At 43.7% G+C, this 20,977-nt stretch overlaps 2 protein-coding genes across 5 annotated transcripts; one reads left to right on the top strand and one right to left on the bottom strand.

Moving 5' to 3' along the window:
• Positions 1 to 4,460: 4,460 nt before the first annotated feature.
• On the top strand, positions 4,461 to 14,014 carry LOC134038438 (serine/threonine-protein phosphatase with EF-hands 2-like). 2 transcript variants are annotated; one of them, XM_062483787.1, is made up of 18 exons: positions 4,461 to 4,762; positions 5,189 to 5,260; positions 5,407 to 5,424; positions 5,561 to 5,917; positions 6,225 to 6,279; positions 6,389 to 6,564; positions 6,704 to 6,818; positions 6,941 to 6,987; positions 7,143 to 7,309; positions 7,399 to 7,435; positions 7,895 to 8,044; positions 8,357 to 8,701; positions 8,850 to 9,035; positions 9,242 to 9,384; positions 9,762 to 9,868; positions 12,373 to 12,536; positions 12,786 to 12,873; positions 13,298 to 14,014. In XM_062483787.1, exons 4-18 carry the CDS (start codon positions 5,849 to 5,851, stop codon positions 13,492 to 13,494), a joined length of 2,046 nt encoding a protein of 681 aa, XP_062339771.1. In that variant the 5' UTR covers positions 4,461 to 4,762; positions 5,189 to 5,260; positions 5,407 to 5,424; positions 5,561 to 5,848; the 3' UTR covers positions 13,495 to 14,014. The 2 variants fall into 2 exon arrangements, with proteins under 2 accessions (XP_062339771.1, XP_062339772.1); XM_062483788.1 differs by having other exon boundaries at positions 12,373 to 12,604; positions 13,298 to 13,437.
• An 82-nt stretch (positions 14,015 to 14,096) lies between these two features.
• nup54 (nucleoporin 54) lies at positions 14,097 to 20,955 on the bottom strand. 3 transcript variants are annotated; one of them, XM_062483789.1, is made up of 15 exons: positions 20,796 to 20,955; positions 20,070 to 20,171; positions 19,125 to 19,208; positions 18,698 to 18,733; positions 17,888 to 17,971; positions 17,286 to 17,447; positions 16,847 to 17,067; positions 16,543 to 16,730; positions 16,228 to 16,424; positions 16,047 to 16,101; positions 15,823 to 15,916; positions 15,421 to 15,528; positions 15,175 to 15,294; positions 14,871 to 14,981; positions 14,097 to 14,769 (listed from the first exon to the last, which is right to left on the bottom strand). In XM_062483789.1, the coding sequence occupies exons 1-15, from the start codon at positions 20,833 to 20,835 to the stop codon at positions 14,641 to 14,643; spliced, it is 1,731 nt and encodes a 576-aa protein (XP_062339773.1). In that variant the 5' UTR covers positions 20,836 to 20,955; the 3' UTR covers positions 14,097 to 14,640. The 3 variants fall into 3 exon arrangements, with proteins under 3 accessions (XP_062339773.1, XP_062339775.1, XP_062339776.1); XM_062483791.1 differs by lacking the exon at positions 18,698 to 18,733 and having other exon boundaries at positions 20,796 to 20,954; XM_062483792.1 differs by lacking the exons at positions 17,888 to 17,971; positions 18,698 to 18,733 and having other exon boundaries at positions 20,796 to 20,954.
• Positions 20,956 to 20,977: the final 22 nt, after the last annotated feature.

The following is a 20,977-nucleotide window of genomic DNA, read 5'->3' as shown; positions in this document are numbered from 1 at the left end:
AGTAGTTTAAAGAATGCTGTCTTTTCTCTCAAATGTTTACAGTTAGTTACGGAGTCAATGCTGAAAGCTATTTGTGTTCCATTCAAGCGTATGGTTTCAAATCAGGCTTTCAAAATGGATTTCAAATCAGAACAACCATTTTGTTTTTCTGAATGGGTATTTTTAAATCACCATGCTGAAACAAACTGTTAACAACCCAGCACCCCTCATCACATCAATATTCCAAATTGATGTGATAATGTTTGTTTCAATACAATATCCTAATGTATCTGTCCCATGTGTAGGATTTGTCTCAAAGTTGTTTTGCAGACCAAAAGGACCTTTTTGTATTCCACAGTGCAATCTTTTGAGTGCTTGACAGGGAGAGATTGATTATGTTGCTAATGCCTGAGGAGAACAGCCTGTTACACAAGCTGACACGGCTGATAAAACTCCAGGCCATAGGCTTTTTCCACCTACCTAAAATTTGGCATGGGAATGTTCCCCAATAAAAATGACTTCACAAACCTTTCTGTGTGTCTGGCCTGTGACTTTGAGCATATTCAGTTGACTACCTTCATCCACAAAGGGTAACTGTATGCTAAATAGAGGTAAATAGAATGACCTTCCAGTAAAGGAATTTCAACCAAGCTAATAAATTCGGCTCTTTTTGACTGGCTTGCGAAATCAATCAAGCAGCTTTGATGGCGTCCAGATTATTTTCTATCCGATACACACCCACAGACAATATACATATGAGTGGCCCTTACTTTTATTTACAACATCTTCAGTTTTTAAACACTTGACATTACATTTTGGAAAGCACAGTATCATCACCATCAATTTCACATCAATTTTTTTATTATCACAAAAGCTGAGCTCTTGAAGAATTCCATGAAGCCAACATGATCACATTAATAGAGTGTGTTGACTCTGTTGACGTCGCTGAGGTTAGAGGAGAGTGCCCACAACAGTTTTGTGTTTACAGTTCCATAGTTACAGAGTCAGTGCAGTCTGATTGTGCAACCTGAGAAGCTATAATTCAAAAGCTATTTGTGTTCCGTACAAGCATGTAGTTTTACTTGGATTTCAAATTGAAGCTCCATTTGGCTTCAGGATTGGGCATTTTGAAGTGACCATGCTGAAACAAACTGCTGTTAAATCAGCTATATTATTAATCACAATATACTGCATTATTTGTTTTATTACAATAGCAGAACTATATCTGTCTCATGTGTAGTATTTGTCTGTGCTTTTGAAGCTGTTTTGCAGTCTTTTTATACTCCACAGTGCAGTAGGGAGTACTTGACAAAGATTTATTGCATTGTTAATGGCTGAGCAGAACAGCCTGTTACGAGAGCTAACATATGGCTGGTACAAATCCAGGTTATGCTTTCCACACTGATCTGAAAGAGGGAATGGAAATGTTTTCCCCTTAAAATAAAGCCTCGGAAAACCTCTGCAACTACCTTTGTACATGAACCTTTGTGGCATATTATCTAATCCTCTAATACAAACAAATAACTTTTTAATAATTTGTTGCACAATTAGATTAGCCAAATAAATCACATATTTGCTGCTTCTTGAGTAGTTTGTCTCAAAGATTGTAAAATGTACGTAATAGCAGGAGTGTCTGAGATTGACATTCAGTCCTTTTTAGAGGGCTGTGGAACAAATGTTCCCCTTAGTGAGCAACCAAAGAGAACCAACATCACAAACAACGCCTGTGACATTTTGGATACCTAGTAAGCCAGGTAGAAAGGAATATCACAATTCAACTATCTGAACTAGATGGGGTTCTACAATAGAGAAAGATATTGGTGATTGGGGAGTCAGGTGGCTGAGCGGTTATGGAATCGGGCTAGTAATTCGAAGGTTGCCAGTTCGATTCCCGGTCATGCAAACTGACGTTGTGTCCTTGGGCAAGGCACTTCACCCTACTTGCCTCGGGGGAATGTCCCTGTACTTACTGTAAGTCGCTCTGGATAAGAGCGCCTGCTAAATGACTAAATGTAAATGTGTCCTGCAGTCTTGATAAGACTGACAGGGATGTTTTTGAAATCAGTCAGGATTTTGAGGGGGGCTACTTTACTCAGAAAGAGAGCATCTATTGTTTGTAGTTGTCTGGGAACCTACGTTTTATCTCCGCATTCACCAACTTGGCCTTGGAATATTTAACATTGCTGTTCCCTCACTGTGAGATGGAGAGAGACAATGATGTTGTTTTTTTAATTGTCTGGTTACGTGGTCCAGATTCATATGTTTAATTGTTAACCTCTATAAATGATTTAGTGTCCATCTCCTACTTCTAACCTAAATTAGAGGAACAGGTCATGTTTGCTAATCGTTGATTCTTTGCCAGAGAGGTGGTGGAGAAACCAAGCTCTTTTTACAACTCTAAATCATTGAAGAACCCACCTGTCTTTTCAAGAGTCTGAGCAATGTTACCAAGAGTCTTCTATTAGTTAATAAAGAGCTGCATCTCAATGACTCAATAAACAGTCAATAATCGGCCACACCAAAAAATATTTTAAAACCCATTTTCAACTGAAAGAAAGAAGCTATTTGGATACATAGTCGGGTATGGGGTTGAAGCCCATGATGTAGCAGGTGATTAAGATGTTGAGTTAGTTAGGTGTTAACTTGAGTTTGTGCGTGTTTGCATAAAAGGGGCGCATTTGACAATGCAGGCAATTAGTCTATTGCTCCATATTATTCCCCAGAACAATGCACGCTGATATTGTCAGGATATGAGAAGTTTAAAGAAAGGTTAACAGCTAAATATAACAGGATGGTGGTCATCAAAGCCAGGGAAGTTTGTTCTGTACAGAGTATTCTATAGGCAAAATATTTAACTTTATAGTAAATATATAATAAATATATATAGATTTTTAAACGATTTCGCTCTCTGAAACATTCAGATCAACGTGTCATCGGGTTTCTTCTAACTTATGTGGACAGGACAGCTGTATGCCAGCATCTATGCAAGGGAACTAAAGGGAAAGGGGCAGCTTCAATGTTAATGTGTGAAAACAAATGTTGTTCCTAAAATAACTGAAATTGATAGGGGGCTTTAGATTTGACTTTTGTATTTTTTATTAAAACAATTGGAGTCCTTGAGTGTTGGTCATCTCCCACCTCACACAGTGGCTAAGGGAGTTACAGCACAGGCAGCTGTTACTGGCCACCATCACTATGAATCACAAAGACTCTCTATGCCATGAGCGAGGTCGTGTGGAGGGTGTGGGTTGCAGGTGTTTGAAAAGCAGACACAGACAACATTCTTTAATTGTCTTTCTTAGACAACAACATACCGATATCTGAGGGTGTTGAGGTAATAATCAGACTGTTGTCAACATCCAAAAGTCCAAGTTTTATTAAGTCTTAAAGTCTACTGGAAATTACCCTGAAAATAGTTGGAAAAGTGGGGAACAGTTCAAAAGAACTTCATGGGCCGGTTGTGCAGATAGAGATTAAGCTTATTCTAGGACCAAAAAATGGAATTCAATAGAAAACTCCATTGAGCTTGTTTTTTCGTCCTACACTAGGCTTAATATATATGGAGCATTAAATGTGCCATAATTAAAGAAAATAAATAATATATGAATAAAAAAATAAATAGACATCTCTTAAATGATGTGAAGTTGCATGTTTTTTAAAAGAAATACACATTTCATTGAACTGCTGTTTTTTTGCTTTATAATTTTTTTATTTTCCTGAACATTTTTAAATGGCCCTAAAACGTAACCTGTAAAGGTTAATGCCTGGTATTGAGCTGTAGAACGGTGCTGGCAGCCTGGCACAACCAAAACACACACTTCTCTGACCCTCTACCTGATCAAGCGCTTGCTTCAATGAATGTGACTGAGAACAGGCCACATGTTAACAATAACATATCTGATTCAATCGTTTTCAAAGTGGCCCAATTGTGTTTCAATAAGATTGAAACTTGTACGTCTGCTACTTGATTGACAGCTTAGGTCTGACAGTTTTCTCTCAAGTGTCCAATCACAATGCTTCAGGCACATGAGGACAGCTCCATGTAATGGGTTATGTCCCGCCCCTTTTCATTTAAATTGAAATGTGTCATTTAAATGAAATGTGTATTTCTTTTGAAAGACATGGAACTTCACATTACTGAAGAGATGTCTATTTATTTATTTACTTATTTATTTATTTAATTATGGCACATTTAGTCCTCCATAAATATGTATCTGCAAAACCAGTCCAAAAACCATCAAGGAGGATGTTATACAAATTATTGTTGTATCATACATTTCTGAGGCATTTCTGAACAACAAAACAGAATGGAATCTCTTGAATGAACCTCAGTGCCGGGACTGAATTCCATATTAAATCTGTCTTTTCCCCAGCTGTTGCCCTTTATCAGAACCTTTATCCGTTTATTCAGAGTAGATGCCAGCCATAGTAAGGCTTAATCCTAATCCACTTGCATCTTGTTGTTTTGGTTAAGTGGTCACGAGGCTCAGCCAAGACACTTGAGGCCATGCTGGCTGTTTACTAACCTGAGACAGAGAGCCTGCAGCTGCACAAATCGGCGTGATCAAGGCCCTGCATATCCTATAGAGGCAGCCAGAGAAGCAACAACTGGAAGTAGATGTCCCCGGTTTAACAGTGAATATGTCTGAAGGGTCTCCAAGGTGTCGTGGTCTTGTCTCTTAGTGCTACCCGGAAGCAGGCAAGGACCGTGCGAAGAACATTGGGGCAGCAACGCAACTGAGATGCCGGAGCTCTGAGGAGGGTTGAGAGGCAAGGCGTCCAGGTGAGGAGACTCCTGTGTTGCTGTGTGTTTGAACGTGTGTGCAGTTGGTGTTGAGGACGTGATTGTCAGATGGAAATAGGATTGTGGTATAAGGGGAAAGCGACAGAGATGTTCTGTATTTTTTGTCCTGTAGTTCATTGTATTTACTTGGAGCTGAAGCAGAATATAGAAGCCAATCATAGAAGTCCAGGAGGTGGGTGGGGGGTGGGAGGGGATCAGAATGATCTGATTAAAATCCATCCGGTTCTTATTGAAATTAGACTTTCACATGGTTAGCCTTGCACTTGCTTAATCATCTGGTAAGCCCACAGTGGACAGAAAACTACTACGGCTGCCATAATATTAAAAAGTCATGAATAAATTGTATTCAATGAATGCTCAAAATAATAAATGGTATCTATGTTGTGTTTGCATGTTGGTCCAAAGAGCAAAAGGTCATGGGATGTGGCTTCACAAAATCCGAGCAGCAGCAACAGCAGCTGAAGAAATGCAAACGAGGTGTTTTTCTTTATTAACTTCAGTCAACCTGATTAGTCATTATCATTTGGAAATCAATCTAATTAGCATACCCAACATTAGAAATTCATTGTTTTCCATAAAAGCTATCCCTCTGCTAATGCTGTTGTTTTTCTATTTCTCTGTAGCCAGCATATCAGTTCCAGGTAAATCACAATTTCTATTTACCAATTGAAATCAAGTGCAAACATGAACTTTAAAAAAATATATTTTGACATTATATACAGCAAAACAGTAGTTAAATAAGACTTTCTTCACTCTCTCCTTGTTGCTGATGTCAAGCTGCTACAGGTGAGTATTCTGAACTCTCATCTCTACTGTAGTCAAAGAACAACTTGAGAAATATCAATATTATATCATGTCATCATATCTGATCAATAATGTCTGTCATTCTAGTTAATGGATCTGTACCCATTCTGCACCCAGAGCAGTTTCCCTCCATCCCTCATCCCTCTTGTACTTTTAACCCTCAATTCCGTCATCCCTTCATATTGACCTACCCTGCCCTCAGCCATAAGGTCAGCCCTGCTGATCCAGCGCTGGTACCGTCAGTACGTGGCCCGGCTGGAGATGAGGCGCAGATGCACCTGGAACATCTTCCAGTCCATCGAGTACGCAGGCGAGCAGGACCAGATCAAGGTGACTAACAGTCGACATCAAGACACAAGGCCACATACCCACATCCACATACAGTCAAACTGTCTAAGCCCTACCTGTGATGTACTTGGGTGTGGAAATCTCAATGAATGGAGTGGAGTAGAGTACAGTTGAGGAGCACTTTGTTGATTTCTGGGGGGAAATTGCACCTCAGGTCCCCATGAAGCCTAACAAGTGCATATGGCTTAGTACTTATAGCACTAGACCTCAATGTTAGGTCCCCATATAAGCAATATATATATATAAGTAAAGGTAAAGTTATAAAATACGTACATTCTCTTATCCACAGCTGTATAATTTCTTTGGCTACCTCATGGACCACTTCACCCCAGCCAGCAGTGAGAGTAAGACGATCTCTTACTTGTTCACACAAATAATTAACAACTGCAGACAAGCAAACATGCTCTTAGACAATCTGTCCCCTTTGAGAAACATGACGTGTCTCTCTCTCAGGAAATCTCATCTCGCACATCTTCCGTGAAAACGACATTTGTCGTGACGTGGAGTGGGAGAGATACTTCTGCTACAAGAGCATTGAGATTCCTGATATCTACAGCGGCCCAAACCTCACCTTCCCTATGACCTTCTCCAACGCAGCAGAGCTGGTAGAAGCATTCCAGAACCACCAAGTAGGCACTACTACTCACAGCATGGCCACAGCTCTTGCACTATCACAGTTGTAATAAACAGAACTCCCATACGTCACCACATCTACTCCAAGACAAAGGATTCCTTACTGATCGACCTATCTCTGTTTTTTCCTAGTAGCAGCTCCATTCTCGATACGTCCTTCAGCTTCTTGGGGAAACCTGGAGGCTTCTTCGAATCCTCCCCAACATAAATCAGGTCTCCACCTGCAAAAGCAGGGAGATCACCATCTGTGGTGAGGAGAACAGTAACAGGCCACAGAGAGGAAGAGACATCAGTGTTGCCTCACAAGTCATTCATCTATTAGCAACCTTTGACATACAACTGAAAAAGTCACTTGCTCATTTATCTTTCCAGGAGACTTACATGGGCATCTTGATGATCTGTTGCTGGTCTTTTATAAGGTAAGTAAAGGGATATTTTCTTTCCCCGAAGCTGACAATTAGCCCTGTTTTGTAATCATACATTTTTTAATTTGAATTTGCATCATTGAATTTTTGAATAAAGAATGGTAGATAGCATTTTCATCAAATAAATTCCTCTATTTCCACACTATCAGAACGGTCTGCCATCGTCTGAGACGCCCTACGTTTTCAATGGAGACTTTGTAGACCGAGGCAAAGACTCCCTTGAGATTCTCCTCATCCTCTTCGCTTTCCTCCTGGTGTATCCCAATGATGTCTTCCTGAATCGGGGCAACCATGAAGATCACATCGTTAACCTGAGGTAGTCTGTTAAAACACACACACATATTTCTGGTACAGTTCATAGATATCCAAATATTGATCTATCCCATTTCCCTGTCTTTATTCCAGATATGGCTTCACCAAAGAAGTTCTGGGGAAATACAGGGTGGGTCCAGTTTTCCAGTCCAAACTCAGTGGTAAAATCACTGGCATTCTAGCCTTAGTTGACCTATAGTGTTGTTAAATCCCACGCGCAATCAGGCTGATGAGAATCTGCTTGCCTCAGCAGAATGTCTAAATGTGTTTAGATTAGGAGCCACTTATAATGTCTATGTCAGAGTAAGATGTGGGTCAGCCTATTCATATAGCCTAAGGAGATTAGAGGACCTTTCTCAGCCAGCAGTGTCACTGAATTACCCTCCTTATGGTAACAACGCTGTAACAACATGATTTCATCAACCTTTGCTTGAACAACATCAGTTGATCAGCTGGCAGACAAACAATCTTGGTTCGGAAAAATACTGGTAAAACTGCAAACGTTGACATCAGCCTTGTTTTTGACGGAAATCACCGATTTGGAAAAGGGACATCTGATCTCCACTCATCAACGCTCGCGTGTCTACAGGTTCACGGTAAGAAGATTCTGAAGCTTCTCCAGAAGATCTTCAGTTGGTTGCCGCTGGCAACGGTGATCGATCAGAAGGTGTTGATTCTGCATGGAGGCATCTCTGACACCACAGATCTTCATCTCGTCGCCCGCGTGGACCGACACAAAGTGAGAGCTTTACATCTCACAGACAAACACAGTCCATCAAACTCACATAATGATCACTTATCATGAACGAATAATCATGACATTATTATAAAAAACGATATAAAACATTTCTAATGATCAAATGATACACGAAAAATGATACATAGAAATATAACTCACTAAGCCTGTCTCTAATAAACTCACATAATGATCTAAACTTGTGTGAACTATATCTTCCAGCTGTCAACTGGTGTGTCAATTGGTATGTATCCAGAAACGTTTTGTAAGGTACAGTCTGTTGTTACGTGTGTGTGTGTGTGTGTTTGTGAACAGTATGTTTCAACTCTCCGGCCTCCCAAGAAGAGGATATCCGGCACCAAAGGTCAAGGGCCGGACTCTTATATGGAGGATGAAGGCGACCTCCCCAGGAACGCCGATGGCCGTCGACGGGTCCGCTCCCTGACCCACTGCACCTCCACTCCGACCTACAGGCCTGACCTGCAGCGCCGCTCCCTGCAGACCACCTCCCCTCGCATCAGCGTGGAAAGGGAGCTCAAGGAGAGACGGCGGCAGGCCGGATTCAACCAGTCCTACGGCGATCTCCGGAGCTCCTTCCTCTCAGAGTCCGACTCCGATTCCGGAGAGGCTGTGGAGACGGACGGGGACGAGTGGAAGCAGGTACAGGGCGGCTTCCCCTCGTGGGGAGACCAATCCCCAACAGGAGAATAGGAGACAATAGCCTCAGATAGAAAGACTCTATACGGGCTCAGCCCCCCTTATATTCACCATGGTGACAGCATGAGATGTTTCTCCGTTTCGTCTCCAGATCGTGGACCTGCTGTGGAGTGACCCCATGCCCCAGGACGGCTGCATCCCCAACAAAGTGCGCGGCGGAGGGTGCTACTGGGGTCCCGACGTGACCGAGAAGGTCCTGGGGAGACACAACCTGCAGCTCCTCATACGCTCCCACGAGTGCAAGCAGGACGGCTACGAGTTCTGCCACAACCGCAGGGTCAGAGTGAGGGGAGGGGTGGTCTGCTGGAAAAAAAGGCCCTGCACAGAAACAGACCACTACAACACATTGACATTCCCTATGACATTTTGTGGCAAAGAGGCGCTATACGGGTCTGAATAAAGAGTTTCAATCATTGGTGATGGCTTATCAATAATGACAACTACTGTGCACTGTGCACTGGCCTCTCTTGTCTGTCCATGCAGGTTCTAACCATTTTCTCAGCATCAAACTACTACGAGTTGGGCAGTAACAGAGGAGCCTACATCCGACTGGGCCCAGACCTCACGCCCCACTTCATCCAGTACCAGGCTAGCAACACCACACGGGAGTTCACAATGAGGCAAAGGTAAAACAAGTAGCAAATCTGGACTGTGAGAACAGATTCTAACCGCTTTATTTTAAGAGCACTTGTTGGATTCTTTGAAGTGAAACTACTATGGAGTGTGGCAGCTGTTTTTTAATTGTGTGGACTAAAATCTACTTCACACACAAAAATAGCACTCATGTGTAGACCAATGATAGACGACTTCTCACAGAAAGACACTTTGGACAGTTACCAATTGAATAAAAACCACAGCATATTTGAACATCAAAACACGTGGATGCATCACACAGTCCAGACTGATGTCAATGCACATTTGATTTGAAATGTGAAATGCACCTTTTAGCTGGGAACCAGTGTTGTAGAGACGTTGCCTCATTCGGTGTGCCGATTTGTGACAGTGTCGGGAGGACGGAGCGCTCTGCTCTTCGGGCTCTGAGGGAGCAGCTGTTTGCACATAAGTCAACCCTCATCAGCGCCTTCCAGGAATACGACCCCGACAACACAGGTATCGCTTCGCATTTTCACCTCTCTCAAATGTGCTCATCATCTCTAGACTAGCAGCTCACCATCCATGGTTATGGGAGTATACACGTACTTGATTCTGATTTCTTAGGGGTTAGAAATCATAAGCAGCCGAACTGACAAGGGCCGGATTTCCCAGATTCGTTAAGAAGCTCTTAACGCCAAGAGCTTCTTAGGAACGTTCTAAGAACGCTCTAGAACGCTCTTAGAACGCTCCTAAGAAGCTCTTGGCGTTAAGAGCTTCTTAACGAATCTGGGAAACCCTGCCAAGGACAATGAAAAGGAAACTTTGTTTGCTGTGTGTCTACTTTTAACACCTCCTTAACACAAAGAATATCAAGGGCATTTATTTTGGTATGTCTAATCTGTTTTGATAACGTAGTACAAGTAGGAAGTATTTGGTGTACCGAATATCTCCAAGAAGTTCAGATGCTGTTTATTTATTGATCCAGTGCTATTGTCTGTTTAACAATAAATTAAATGAAAGCTGTAACTTATTGTATTTAGGTAGAATGGAAATGCCTGGGAGTATGAGAGAAAATCAGTGAAAGATTGTGTGGCCACAAGCAAGCTACTAAGATTCTTCTGAATTTTCTAGGTAGGGGGGGCTGTGCAACTATGAACCCAATGAACTATTTTCCAGGAATTTTATATTTTACCAAGTAGTTGCAATACTGGGAACTGGGTTGAAACTCAAAACAAAGCAGTAATGCCTACAGCTATTGCTGTGTTAAAATAGCAGCTGTTAAAATGCTCACCAACCGCAGAACAAGAAACCTGGTCTACAAATGTATTGTACTGTTTAATGCAAACATGTGATGCATTATTTATCTATGCATCATTTTTTTATCCTGTGTATCCCTGTGTTGTATCTGTACAGTCATACATGAAAAATATTGGCACCCTTGTATTTTAAATAAGATAACTACAATGTTTTCCTAACAATAGAAATTGAAAGTATTTGGTCTCCCCAATTTTACTGTTAACATCACAGAACCTTTTGTTCTGGATCCAGAACTTGACAAATTCACTTAAACCAGAAAAGGGACATAAATGGCATTGACAACATTATTGGCACCCTAGACTTAATATTTGACAGTACAGCCTTTGGTGTAAATAACTGTAAATTACTTCCTAAATCCATCAATGAGCTTCCTGCACTTCTGCAGTGGCAGTTTGGCCTTCTCCTCTTGTGCAAACTGCATCCGTTTTCCCAGATTAGAAGGATGCCCTCTCCTAACTGCTAGTTTCAGATCTCTCAACAAGTTTTAAATTGGATTTAGATTCCTGGTCACTTCAGAAGAGTCCAACATTTCATCTTGAACCATTCCAGAGTGCATTTTGACTTTCAAATGAGACCAACCTGTCTGAAACTGGGTCTGTCATGCATTACAAAATACCTTGGTATTCACTTGATTTCATGGTGCCATGTACACTTTCAAGGCACACAGTGCCACAGCAAAAATAAATGCTGTGCTTCATGAATGGTGCGAGTTGAAACTGTCGGATCTTGTGTCTGAAGGTCATCTCGAATCTGTGTGGTGGTGGGGATTTCTCTACCATTTGAACAATCCTTCGCTACGATCGTCTATCAAGTTTTCTCCTGTGGCCATGTCCAGTTAGGTTGCCTACAGTGGAATGGGCCTTAATCTTTTTGCTAACATTATGTACGGTGGAAGCAGGTCAAGTAGCCAACTTGTAGCCTGGAGATTGTCCATGCTTGGCTACAATCTTGTGTGTGGCCTCCTCAGATATTTCTCTGATATTCTTTCTTTTATCCCTACTCATTGTGGTAAACACAGTGACACAAAACAGGAGAAAGAGTACTTTTCTGTATTCAAACGGATTAAACGTGAAATTGATACTGTGCACACCTTCAACTCACCAAAGGAGAGACAAATTCCTAAGTATATAAGAACCACCTGCTTTAAATCAAATTATATATAAATAATTCTAGAAAGTGCCAGCATTGTCCAGGCCATTTGATGAATTATTTATGGAATTCAAAAATGTTGTAAATTATATAAAAAATATTGTTTTTTCTACAGTCCTTTTGGTGTGCAACTGATGGGGATACCAAAATTTACATTTACATTTAGTCATTTAGCAGACGTTCTTATCCAGAGCGACTTACAGTAAGTACAGGGACATTCCCCCAAGGCAAGTAGGGTGAAGTGCCTTGCCCAAGGACACAACGTCAGTTGGCATGACCGGGAATCGAACTGGCAATCTTCGGATTACTAGTCCGACTCCCTCACCGCTCAGCCACCTGACTCCCTTCAAAATGGTGAATTATGGGAAAAAAAGGTGCTAGGGTGCCAGTATGTCTGCCCATCGTTGTACATGAAGTAAATATGATGTATATGCATGGTGCCACAAAAAAAGATCAATACCTCTTCTACTGTCCTTTACTGACATTGTATTCATCTTTAGAAATACAGGATATGGTTTTAAGTCTGTCTCTGGTACCTCTCTGTGTGTCTCCAGGGTTGATATCTCTGAAGCACTGGGCCAGTGCCCTGGAGGGGGTGTTGAGGCTGGGTCTACCCTGGAGGGTGCTTCGCTCTCAGCTGGTCCCCAGTGCTCTGGATGGCATGCTGGACTACAACCAGTGGCTTGGGGAGCTCGCCATCACGGAGCCAAAAAAAGAAGTGGGTTGTCTTTATCAACACACACACACACACACACACACACACACATACGCACACACTAGTAGCAGGTACAGACTGTTCGTACCCATGCACTTTCACAGTTACACATCGACGTGCATGCAAGTCATTCACAAAACAGTTACTAACGTAGACACAAGTACACATTGATTACGCTGATCCCTCGCATCACAATGAGCAATGCTGTCCATCTGTGCTGATGACTAATGTTTTCCGTGTTTTGTCTAACAGGTCCTCAATGCAAGTCTGCTGGAGACCATGTACAAGCACCACTCCAATCTGGAGACCATCTTTAGAATCATAGACACAGACAACTCAGGTCAGTAAGCAGATTAACCCAGATCCCTGGCCAATGAACAGCACCTGACATTTTCCCAAGCCTCTCAGCTCCTGGTGATACGTCTAGCACATGCAGAGGTAGCACACTTATTTCTCCTTTCCCTCAAGAGTGCCTTATTGTTGGAAAAACAGACAATATCACAATATCAGAAATATGATGCAGATCATTTTTATTTGTATTGTAATGATAATATTAAGGTGCCGGTCCACTATGCTTGTGAGTGCAGCCTCTTACAGCAAATTTCCAATAGTATAATTTATAGGCAGAACATACGCTATCTGTAATTTTTTGGGACACATTGTCATCACTTTTGATTGTTGCAGACAGCACAAAGATGGAAGTAACAAACCCACTTTTACATTGGCCTGTTTCCAGCTAAACTGTGCCTGTCTTGGTCCCTAAGGTCTCATCTCATTTGAGGAGTTCCGTCAGACTTGGAAGCTTCTGAGTTCCCACCTGAAGACCAACATCTCTGACGAGGCGATCTCAGACCTGGCCCTCAGCATCGACTTCAACAAAGACGGCAGCATAGACATCAACGAGTTCATGGAGGCGTTCCGTCTGGTTGAGGGCACCGGCCTAGAAGAGGAGGGGCAGTGATCTCCTGCACCCTGAACACCCCACAGTAGTTGGGGTCTCCACTCAGATGTCCACACTGACTGTTTTTACATTTGGTTTGCTAATTCCACAAAGAAATACTAAAATGGCCCGGATATATTATTGGCACCTTCTAGTAGTTCGATTTCAAGCAGGGGATTTCTGATATACTTTGGAATTGAACTCTCCTGTGGTGAATTGAAGATGCTTGCTATATGAAAACATGCATTCAAACAGTTTTAATAGTGAAAAGGATTCTCCTGTTTTGTGTCAGTGTGTGTAACACAAAGAGCGTGGACAAAAGAAAGACCAAAGAATTATATAAGGAAGTCTCACAAGATGGCTGCCTCAACATGGACAATATTCAGGCTACAAGCCTCTGAAGACCTTGACTTGTTTGCACTGTGAATAATGTTATCAAGAAGTTTAAGGTTCATGCCACTGTTGCCAACCTAACTGAACATGGCCGCAAGAAAAAACTTGATGGAAGATTGTAGCAAAAGACAAATGGCAGAGAAAACACAAACACCACAGATTTAAGGTGATTTTCAGACAAGGCCCAACAGTTCCAGCTCACACAATGAAAGGCTTCTTTTTTTCTTACCCTCAGACGGATCCCACTGCTGAGAGCAAGACATAAAAAAAAAGAAGCCTGATTGCAACTTACCATAACACACCTGAACATGCCAAAATCCTTCAGGAAGAATATCCTTTAGACAGATTAGAACTTTTTGGTACACTACCTCTTTACAAAAAAGTAAATGATGCTTTTGAATGCCTTCCCTACTGTCTAAATGGTGGAGGTTATGATGATATGCGGTTGCTTTGCTGATTTAATCAGGTGAACACCAAGGTATTGTGGAGTTTTAACATTTTAAATCTTGACAAATGTAAAAATAATAATGGGCAAAGGGAATTAAACGTAACCATATAAACCCACTAAGACCAGAGGAGGCAAGATGAAAGAAAGGAGTGGTTTTGTGCTAGAGAAAAATAGTACTCAACTTAAAAAGACATTTTATTATAACCACGTTGGGCTTGTTTAAACCACTCAAACATTTCAACACGTAAAATGTTACCAAAAAATCATAAAAATGCTTATATACATAAGTGGTGATTTATGTCTTTATTGTGGAGTGGGAGTGGGGGTCAGCTGAGCATGCCCCCCCTTATGTGTACGTTGTCATGGAGACCGTGTTCTATCAGTTTAATGTCTTCCATGTCGTCTTTGATGACGCTTATCAGGTGACCTAGGCCTTCCTGTTGTTGCTTGAGGTGCTGGGGAAATAGAAGATGGGTATTGTTCAGGCACGCACACAAACACCCACACACAACAAGGATACTGATTGGCTGACAGTAGAAGTGAATGTTGTCCTCACCTGTCTGATCTCACGGAGTAGGTCGGCATCAACGCTATAGCGTTCCTCAGAGCGTACCGCCCCAAAGTGGTTCTGCATCCGGATCTGGGACATGAGCTCGTTCAACCGCCCCTGGAGGGAAGCAAGACCCAGGTTACAGACTTACGAACGACTTGCGTAAAAAACACAGACACACACATATTACATTCACCCGCAAACACATCCACAACAAGGCACAGGCACACAAACGTGCAAGAGAAGAGGCCTTCTAGACAGACGAGAAAGTGTTTTTTTTTGGAGCGCGGAGCGGACGGCACAGCCTCACCTTGAACTGTGTGGGAGCGTTGAGCTCAGACTGGCAGGTGTCCAGCTGCACGCGCAGGTGCTCCTCCTCCACCTGGATGGCATAGCCACTCTTCCTCTGGATCTCCTGCTTGATGAGCACCTAGAGGGAGAAAAGATGTACTTGTTAGAGGCCAAAATGTCTGGTATAATTTCACAAAGCTGAAACGACAGATCTCCTCCTCCCCCCCCCCCCACCCCCATGTTCTGAGTGAATGTGTGTGTTTACCTGAAGAACCCTGTGGGAGAGGTCCATCAACTTCCTCTTATACTGGGCGATCTTGGCCACGGTGATGGACTGGTTCTTCTGCAGCTCGCTGATGTCGTTGGAGATGATCTGTTGGGAGATCACAGCCGACGAGAAAATGAAAACAGACATTTTTCTCCAGTGAGCAGCCGCCTGCTGCGTCTTTCTCCCCAATCGATACTCGAATCCAGTGTCGAGCTCCACCCATGGTGAAGGGTGGGAGGGTAACCCCTCATGAAGATCCCCCTCAAAGTTGATCTTTTTCTCTCTAATAGGGAGTTCCTTAACCCTTAAGGGAGGGTCCAGAGCCCCGCCAGATGCCCTCAATTCCATAACTACTTGAATCCCTGCGTGTGTGTGCGTGTGTGGGTGTCCAGAACTCACATCGACTCTGGTCTGGTGCTGCTTGGTCATCTGGTCCTGGATTTTCAGCCTGCGGAGGAGCTCCTTGAAGCCCACCATGGGCACAGGGATCAACCTGGACAGGAACACAACCCCCCCCCCCCACATGGACATCAGCTCACGTCTTACATTCAGGGCGGTTTTATTTACTAGATACTGTGGTGGTTTTTTCCCCCTTTCTGAGTCCCTCAGGTGGGTCGACCTACTTTTCCGGGTCAGGATTGTCCTCTTTGGCCTGTTCCCAGATGATGGGGTCCACACCTAGGAGGGGGGGGGGGGGGAAACTGAAAATGAAGCACTTCCAGCACAACCTTGTTTGACTAATTTCATTGTAACACTTGTAGTAAAACGTTCCAGACACAAGTACAGGTCCACACACACACACACCTGCAGGGGCATTCTGCAGCAGCTGTTTGAACTGAGCGGGGGACAGCTCGGTGCGTGTGACGGACATGAGAACGCCCAGCTGCGTGAGGTGGGCCTTGACGTTGGCCTGCTCCACGTAGCCGTACAGCGTGGTGGCTGGGATCCGTTTGGACGTCCCGTTGGGGGACCGCTCCACAACATAGATGATCACCTCCGTCCTGGTGAGGGACACACACACACACACCCCAAATAAGCCTCATCTCAAAGCAACATTCTCCCTCCCAGTCCCATCTGTAAACCCCAGTCTGCTGTGGAGAGAGAGAGGGCGGGACTCACTGGTCGTCCGGCAGAGCTTTGACTCCCTCCACGTTGACGGCGAGCGTGGGGTTCCCCCCCAGCACCTTGTGGAGCGACTCCACCAGCTGCTGCTGCTGCGCCCGCACGTCGGCCTCCTTCTTGTTGAGGGCCAGGGCCACCAGGCCGTCCTCGTCCTTGCTGCCGGGGATGCAGCTGTAGCCCACGGCCTGACCCGCGCACACAGACACAAACAGTCGTGTCCTCTCATTGGCCCCCCCCTTTCTTGACAAGGAAAACGCAATCCCCGGCTGGAAAAAAAAACGAGCCCGCCCCGTTCAGTTACCTTAAACCTGCAGAAGGGGTTCTCCTGGTTGAAGTCCACGGGGGGGGCGTTGTTGCTGTAGTAGCCCTTGCCTGTGCCCCAGTAGGCCTGCAGCTGGTTCCACTTGGCCAGGATGGCATCGCGCTCGTCTCCCAGCAGGGTGGGGGCGGAGAGGGCAGTGACCTGCTGGTAGAGCTGGGTGGGCTGGGGCTGGGGTTGGGGCTGCTGGCCAAACAAGCCGCCTGTCACAGGGGGGCAGAGTGCAGAAGTCTTGAGATCAGCATGACATTTTCTGTTCTCATGACATTAATATGGCGCTCATCCACCCAGTGGAAGCACTACGTGATACATTCAACAAATATATAGAGATATTCCATGTAATAAGATATATGATTGTCTACATTTTCAAATAATTCACGCCACTTCTAGAAGAAATAACTTGGACATAAAAAGGTCCCACCTTGCTGTTGCTGGGTTGGCTGGATGTTGAAGCCGCCGAACCCTCCACCCAGAGTGGTCGTTCCAAGCCCGGTTCCAAACCCAGTCGTCCCTGGGGCGGTTCCAGCTCCCAGTCCAGAGGAGAACCCAAAACCTTTGTTCTGGGTGTTACCAAACAGGCCCCCTGAAAAGGACAGTTGAGACAAAGTGAGATCCGTAGACGTGAGTGCTTGGTGAGGGTAGCTTAATGTTTGACAGAAGCCCAGTTAGGAAGGTAAGATGTTATGGTAGAGTGGCACCATCTAGTGTCTGTCATGAAAAACCACACACTGGGCTCCAAGATGGCCTTGCTATGGCTAGCAGTATCCTTGGTCGTCTTTATGACTCAATTAACTGCCCTTCTACCTTGAGGACCACTTTGAAACTCCTTCCAGCAGTTTCACTGCACAGTAAAATAGATTTTCCACAATGCTTTCAGATAGTCAGACGAGTGTCTGGGGTGTGCTGGGAGACAGGGAGGATGGTTTACTAGATGATTGAGCTCAGTCCCCGTCTGTCTGTCCCCCATGCCGGGGCCCCTAACCCCCCCTTGCCTCAGCCAGCCGTTCTGGTCCTGAGTCTAACCTGTGGCACTTGAAGGAGCTGCAAAGCTGAAAGTGGAGCCGGGCGCAGCGGATGTGGTGGTGGTCCCAAAGCCCCCAAAAGCACCTGGGTAACAAGAGTAAACCGTCAGAGAAGGGTGACGAGAGATGGATGAGGTGAAGAGGAGTGTGAGAAGGAGGGGGGGGGGGGGGTCGCGATCAGTTCGTCAATTAAGGCGATGTGCAAGAGCTGTGTGAGCAGAACTCACTGATCTTGTCAAATCACTTTTTTTTTTTTTTACTCTGAATTTGAGTATTCAAATTATTGGCCCACAAACCCTGTCACACAACTCCTCAAGAATGTAACTCTAATAAAGACATGACATAAGTTGACACATGTTTTTGGTGTGGTTAAAACCAGGAAAGTCCAACAGGGTTTTATAAAGAATTTTTAAAAGAAAATCTAAATTGAAGTTAAAAACCATGAATTCCACAGCACATTATCTCCTCTACAGGTTGTTTCCATCAAAAACAGGCATCATGCAAACATCTGTGAGAAAATCATGTTCCTGGGCACTGGACAGATACATACAGTGTGTATGAGGTGAAATGAAGAAAGCAACACCAAACTAAATACTGGAATGACTATGGAGAAATAGACAAACGTATGCTACCATGTAGACTGAACTGATTGGTTGATTGATTGAAAAACATCTACCTGCGCTAGCCAGACTATTGCCAAAATTGAAAACAGTGCCTGTGGCAGATGTGGTGGTGGTACCAAAGCACCCAACATTAAAGTTGACTGCTGGTGCGCCGGCATTTAAGCCAAACCCCCCAAAACTAAACCCACCAGCCGCGGTGTTCCCGGCTCCCAGCCCCCCAAATCCTGTAGCCGTCGAGTGAGGCAGCCAGGGGAAGAGAGAGAGAGAGGCACAGCGTTGAGTTAGTAGAGAGAGACAGGCTAAGAGACAGAGACAGGCTAAACATGAATCCGATTCCTTCCATAAGAACCACGTAACTGAATAAAAAAACACTTCAAAATCGAATCAGATATTTGATCTCCTAATCAAAATAATTCATTGACTCAAACCATTTTATTTGATTCTACTTTGATGTCAACTATCCATTTGGAAAGCAACACATCGCACCCAGCGTCCGGGCATGAAAGACATTTTCGTTATGCGTGTGCTACGGCTCATAAGGGGAAGTATTTGACTGTATTTAGTCATTTACTGCAACACCCTTGGCTGTGTGACCAGCCCCTTCGTCAAGCTCACCTGTGGCGGTGGAGCCAAAGCCGAACCCTGAGGGCGCCGCTGCGGTGGTAGTGGTCGCCCCAAAACCAGGGGCGGCAAGGCCTGCTAATAAAAACAAAACAACACAATTCAATCAAAACAGAAAAAGGCATTCAACACCCACCTCTTACCCAGTCTTCCACTTTGTATTGCGCATTTAGGAAGGAAAGGTGAGACCGGACGACCAAATCCGTTCTTAACGGGTTTGGCAGTTTTCTTCTTCAGGTAGTCTTTTGAATCAGAGTCAGTGTAAACCAGAGTGACGACAGAGAAAGTGAAAGAAAGAGTTCCTTAAAGAGACAAAATAAAAATGAAATATGGGAGATGCAGGGAATGTGATCCTGGGCACTGGACAGTGAACGGGGAGAGATTTCTCAGACCAGCCTGGCAGATGACTGCCTATTAACTTCCATGAACCTGAAGTCACAATGCCTGAGGTTAGCACACTGTAGCCTACTGCTCTGAGAACAAGGCCCAGTTAAATTGTATATCCTTTTGCCACCCCAAAGATCCTCCCAGCCAACTCGAGGCAAGAGTCTGTGACTAAGCTGGTTGGCAGCAGTTCGAGCTTGTCTGAGGTCATTAAGGAGAGCAAGCATTTTTGCCACAATGGGAGCCTGACATTCTCATGCCCTCTACTGATCCTCAAACCCTCTCATGTGAGGAATTTGAGCAGTCTGCAATCCGTTTGTTGTGGAATCATAAAGGTCATATTGTAAGAACCCTTCAAGCAAGTAGTCTCAAACAATTGCCGTCTTTATAGTGGTTGACATTCTCACAAATCTACTGCTCACGCTCGAAAAATAACAAAACAATTTAGTCAATATTTCTAAATGAGAACCAGCATTCAGTGACATAGCTAGTGGATGAAGAAAGCCATGTGCATGAGAAAGTATGTATTGAGAATGAGCAGAGATATGAACTTACTACCAAATCCTGTGGGGGCAGCTGTGGTGGTGGTGCCAAAGCCAAATGTGCTTGATGCTGTAGTTTTGGCACCAAATGAACCAAATGAAAATCCAGACGTGCCTTGACCAAAACAACAAAATACGTCAATGTAGCCAGTGTGGTATGCTGTATGGATATGACTGAGGCAAATGAGGGGTGAGAGGGAAAAATGGAACGACAAACTCGGTCCGATAATAGTTAGACCTGTAGAGTAAAAATACTGTAAAACCAACTGATTTAAACGCAAAAAGTAGGACCGCTGAGATTAGCCAGAGCCTGATACTAGTGCTGTGTATTGACAATGCTAGCTCTAGCTGGAAACGAGGTAAATAAACCAGCAAGCTTCAAATATATAGATTTCCATTGTTGGTTGACTACCATAATGCAATAGTTGGTATACTTCAAGTAAAATCACATTATTGGAAGCTAATTGTTTACACATAATAAAAGTAAAAGACCCTCAAACTGTTGACGTTACTGGCTCCTACTAACTAGCCACACCACTTAATGTTAGCCAGTTAGCGCTAGCGTTAAAGCAGCTAGCTAGCCGCTTGTCTTTTTTGACAGACGCAGTTTTGGTTCTTGAGTTATGGCATTAATGTTAATCAGTTGAAGTCACGTAAGTATACCAAACGATCATTACATTAAACAATGTAATTTTCAACATGTATATAGTGTATGTAAAGAAAATTAGGTTTTCCATACTTGCAGGATTGGTTGCAACGTTACCGAAGTTGAACGCCATGATTTATCCGGTCCACAAATAAAATGATCCGTCGGGAGATGTTGTATGGTTCTATAGTTCCGCAGCCAATAGTTTCAAAACCATGGACATGGATCTCTGATGCATAACACTTGTTTGTAATTAATTCAAGGATATTTACTTC

Source organism: Osmerus eperlanus, chromosome 18 (assembly GCF_963692335.1).
Source record: "Osmerus eperlanus chromosome 18, fOsmEpe2.1, whole genome shotgun sequence".
Lineage (NCBI taxonomy): Eukaryota > Metazoa > Chordata > Actinopteri > Osmeriformes > Osmeridae > Osmerus > Osmerus eperlanus.
Note: the sequence above shows the minus strand (reverse complement) of the source record. Positions and strands in the feature narration are given on the sequence as shown.

Excerpts from the sequence above, each read along its gene's own strand:
- LOC134038438 (XM_062483787.1), top strand. The coding sequence starts at position 5,849 with ATGAGGCGCAGATGCACCTGGAACATCTTCCAGTCCATCGAGTACGCA. Across the intron at positions 6,819-6,940 it reads CAGGGAGATCACCATCTGTG|GAGACTTACATGGGCATCTT; the intron begins GTGAGGAGAACA and ends TTATCTTTCCAG. Across the intron at positions 9,385-9,761 it reads GAGTTCACAATGAGGCAAAG|TGTCGGGAGGACGGAGCGCT; the intron begins GTAAAACAAGTA and ends GATTTGTGACAG.
- nup54 (XM_062483789.1), bottom strand. The coding sequence starts at position 20,835 with ATGGCGTTCAACTTCGGTAACGTTGCAACCAATCCTGCAA. Across the intron at positions 19,209-20,069 it reads TGCCCCCACAGGATTTGGTA|CAGGCCTTGCCGCCCCTGGT; the intron begins GTAAGTTCATAT and ends TGTTTTTATTAG. Across the intron at positions 17,068-17,285 it reads GCCAACCCAGCAACAGCAAG|GCGGCTTGTTTGGCCAGCAG; the intron begins GTGGGACCTTTT and ends CCCCTGTGACAG.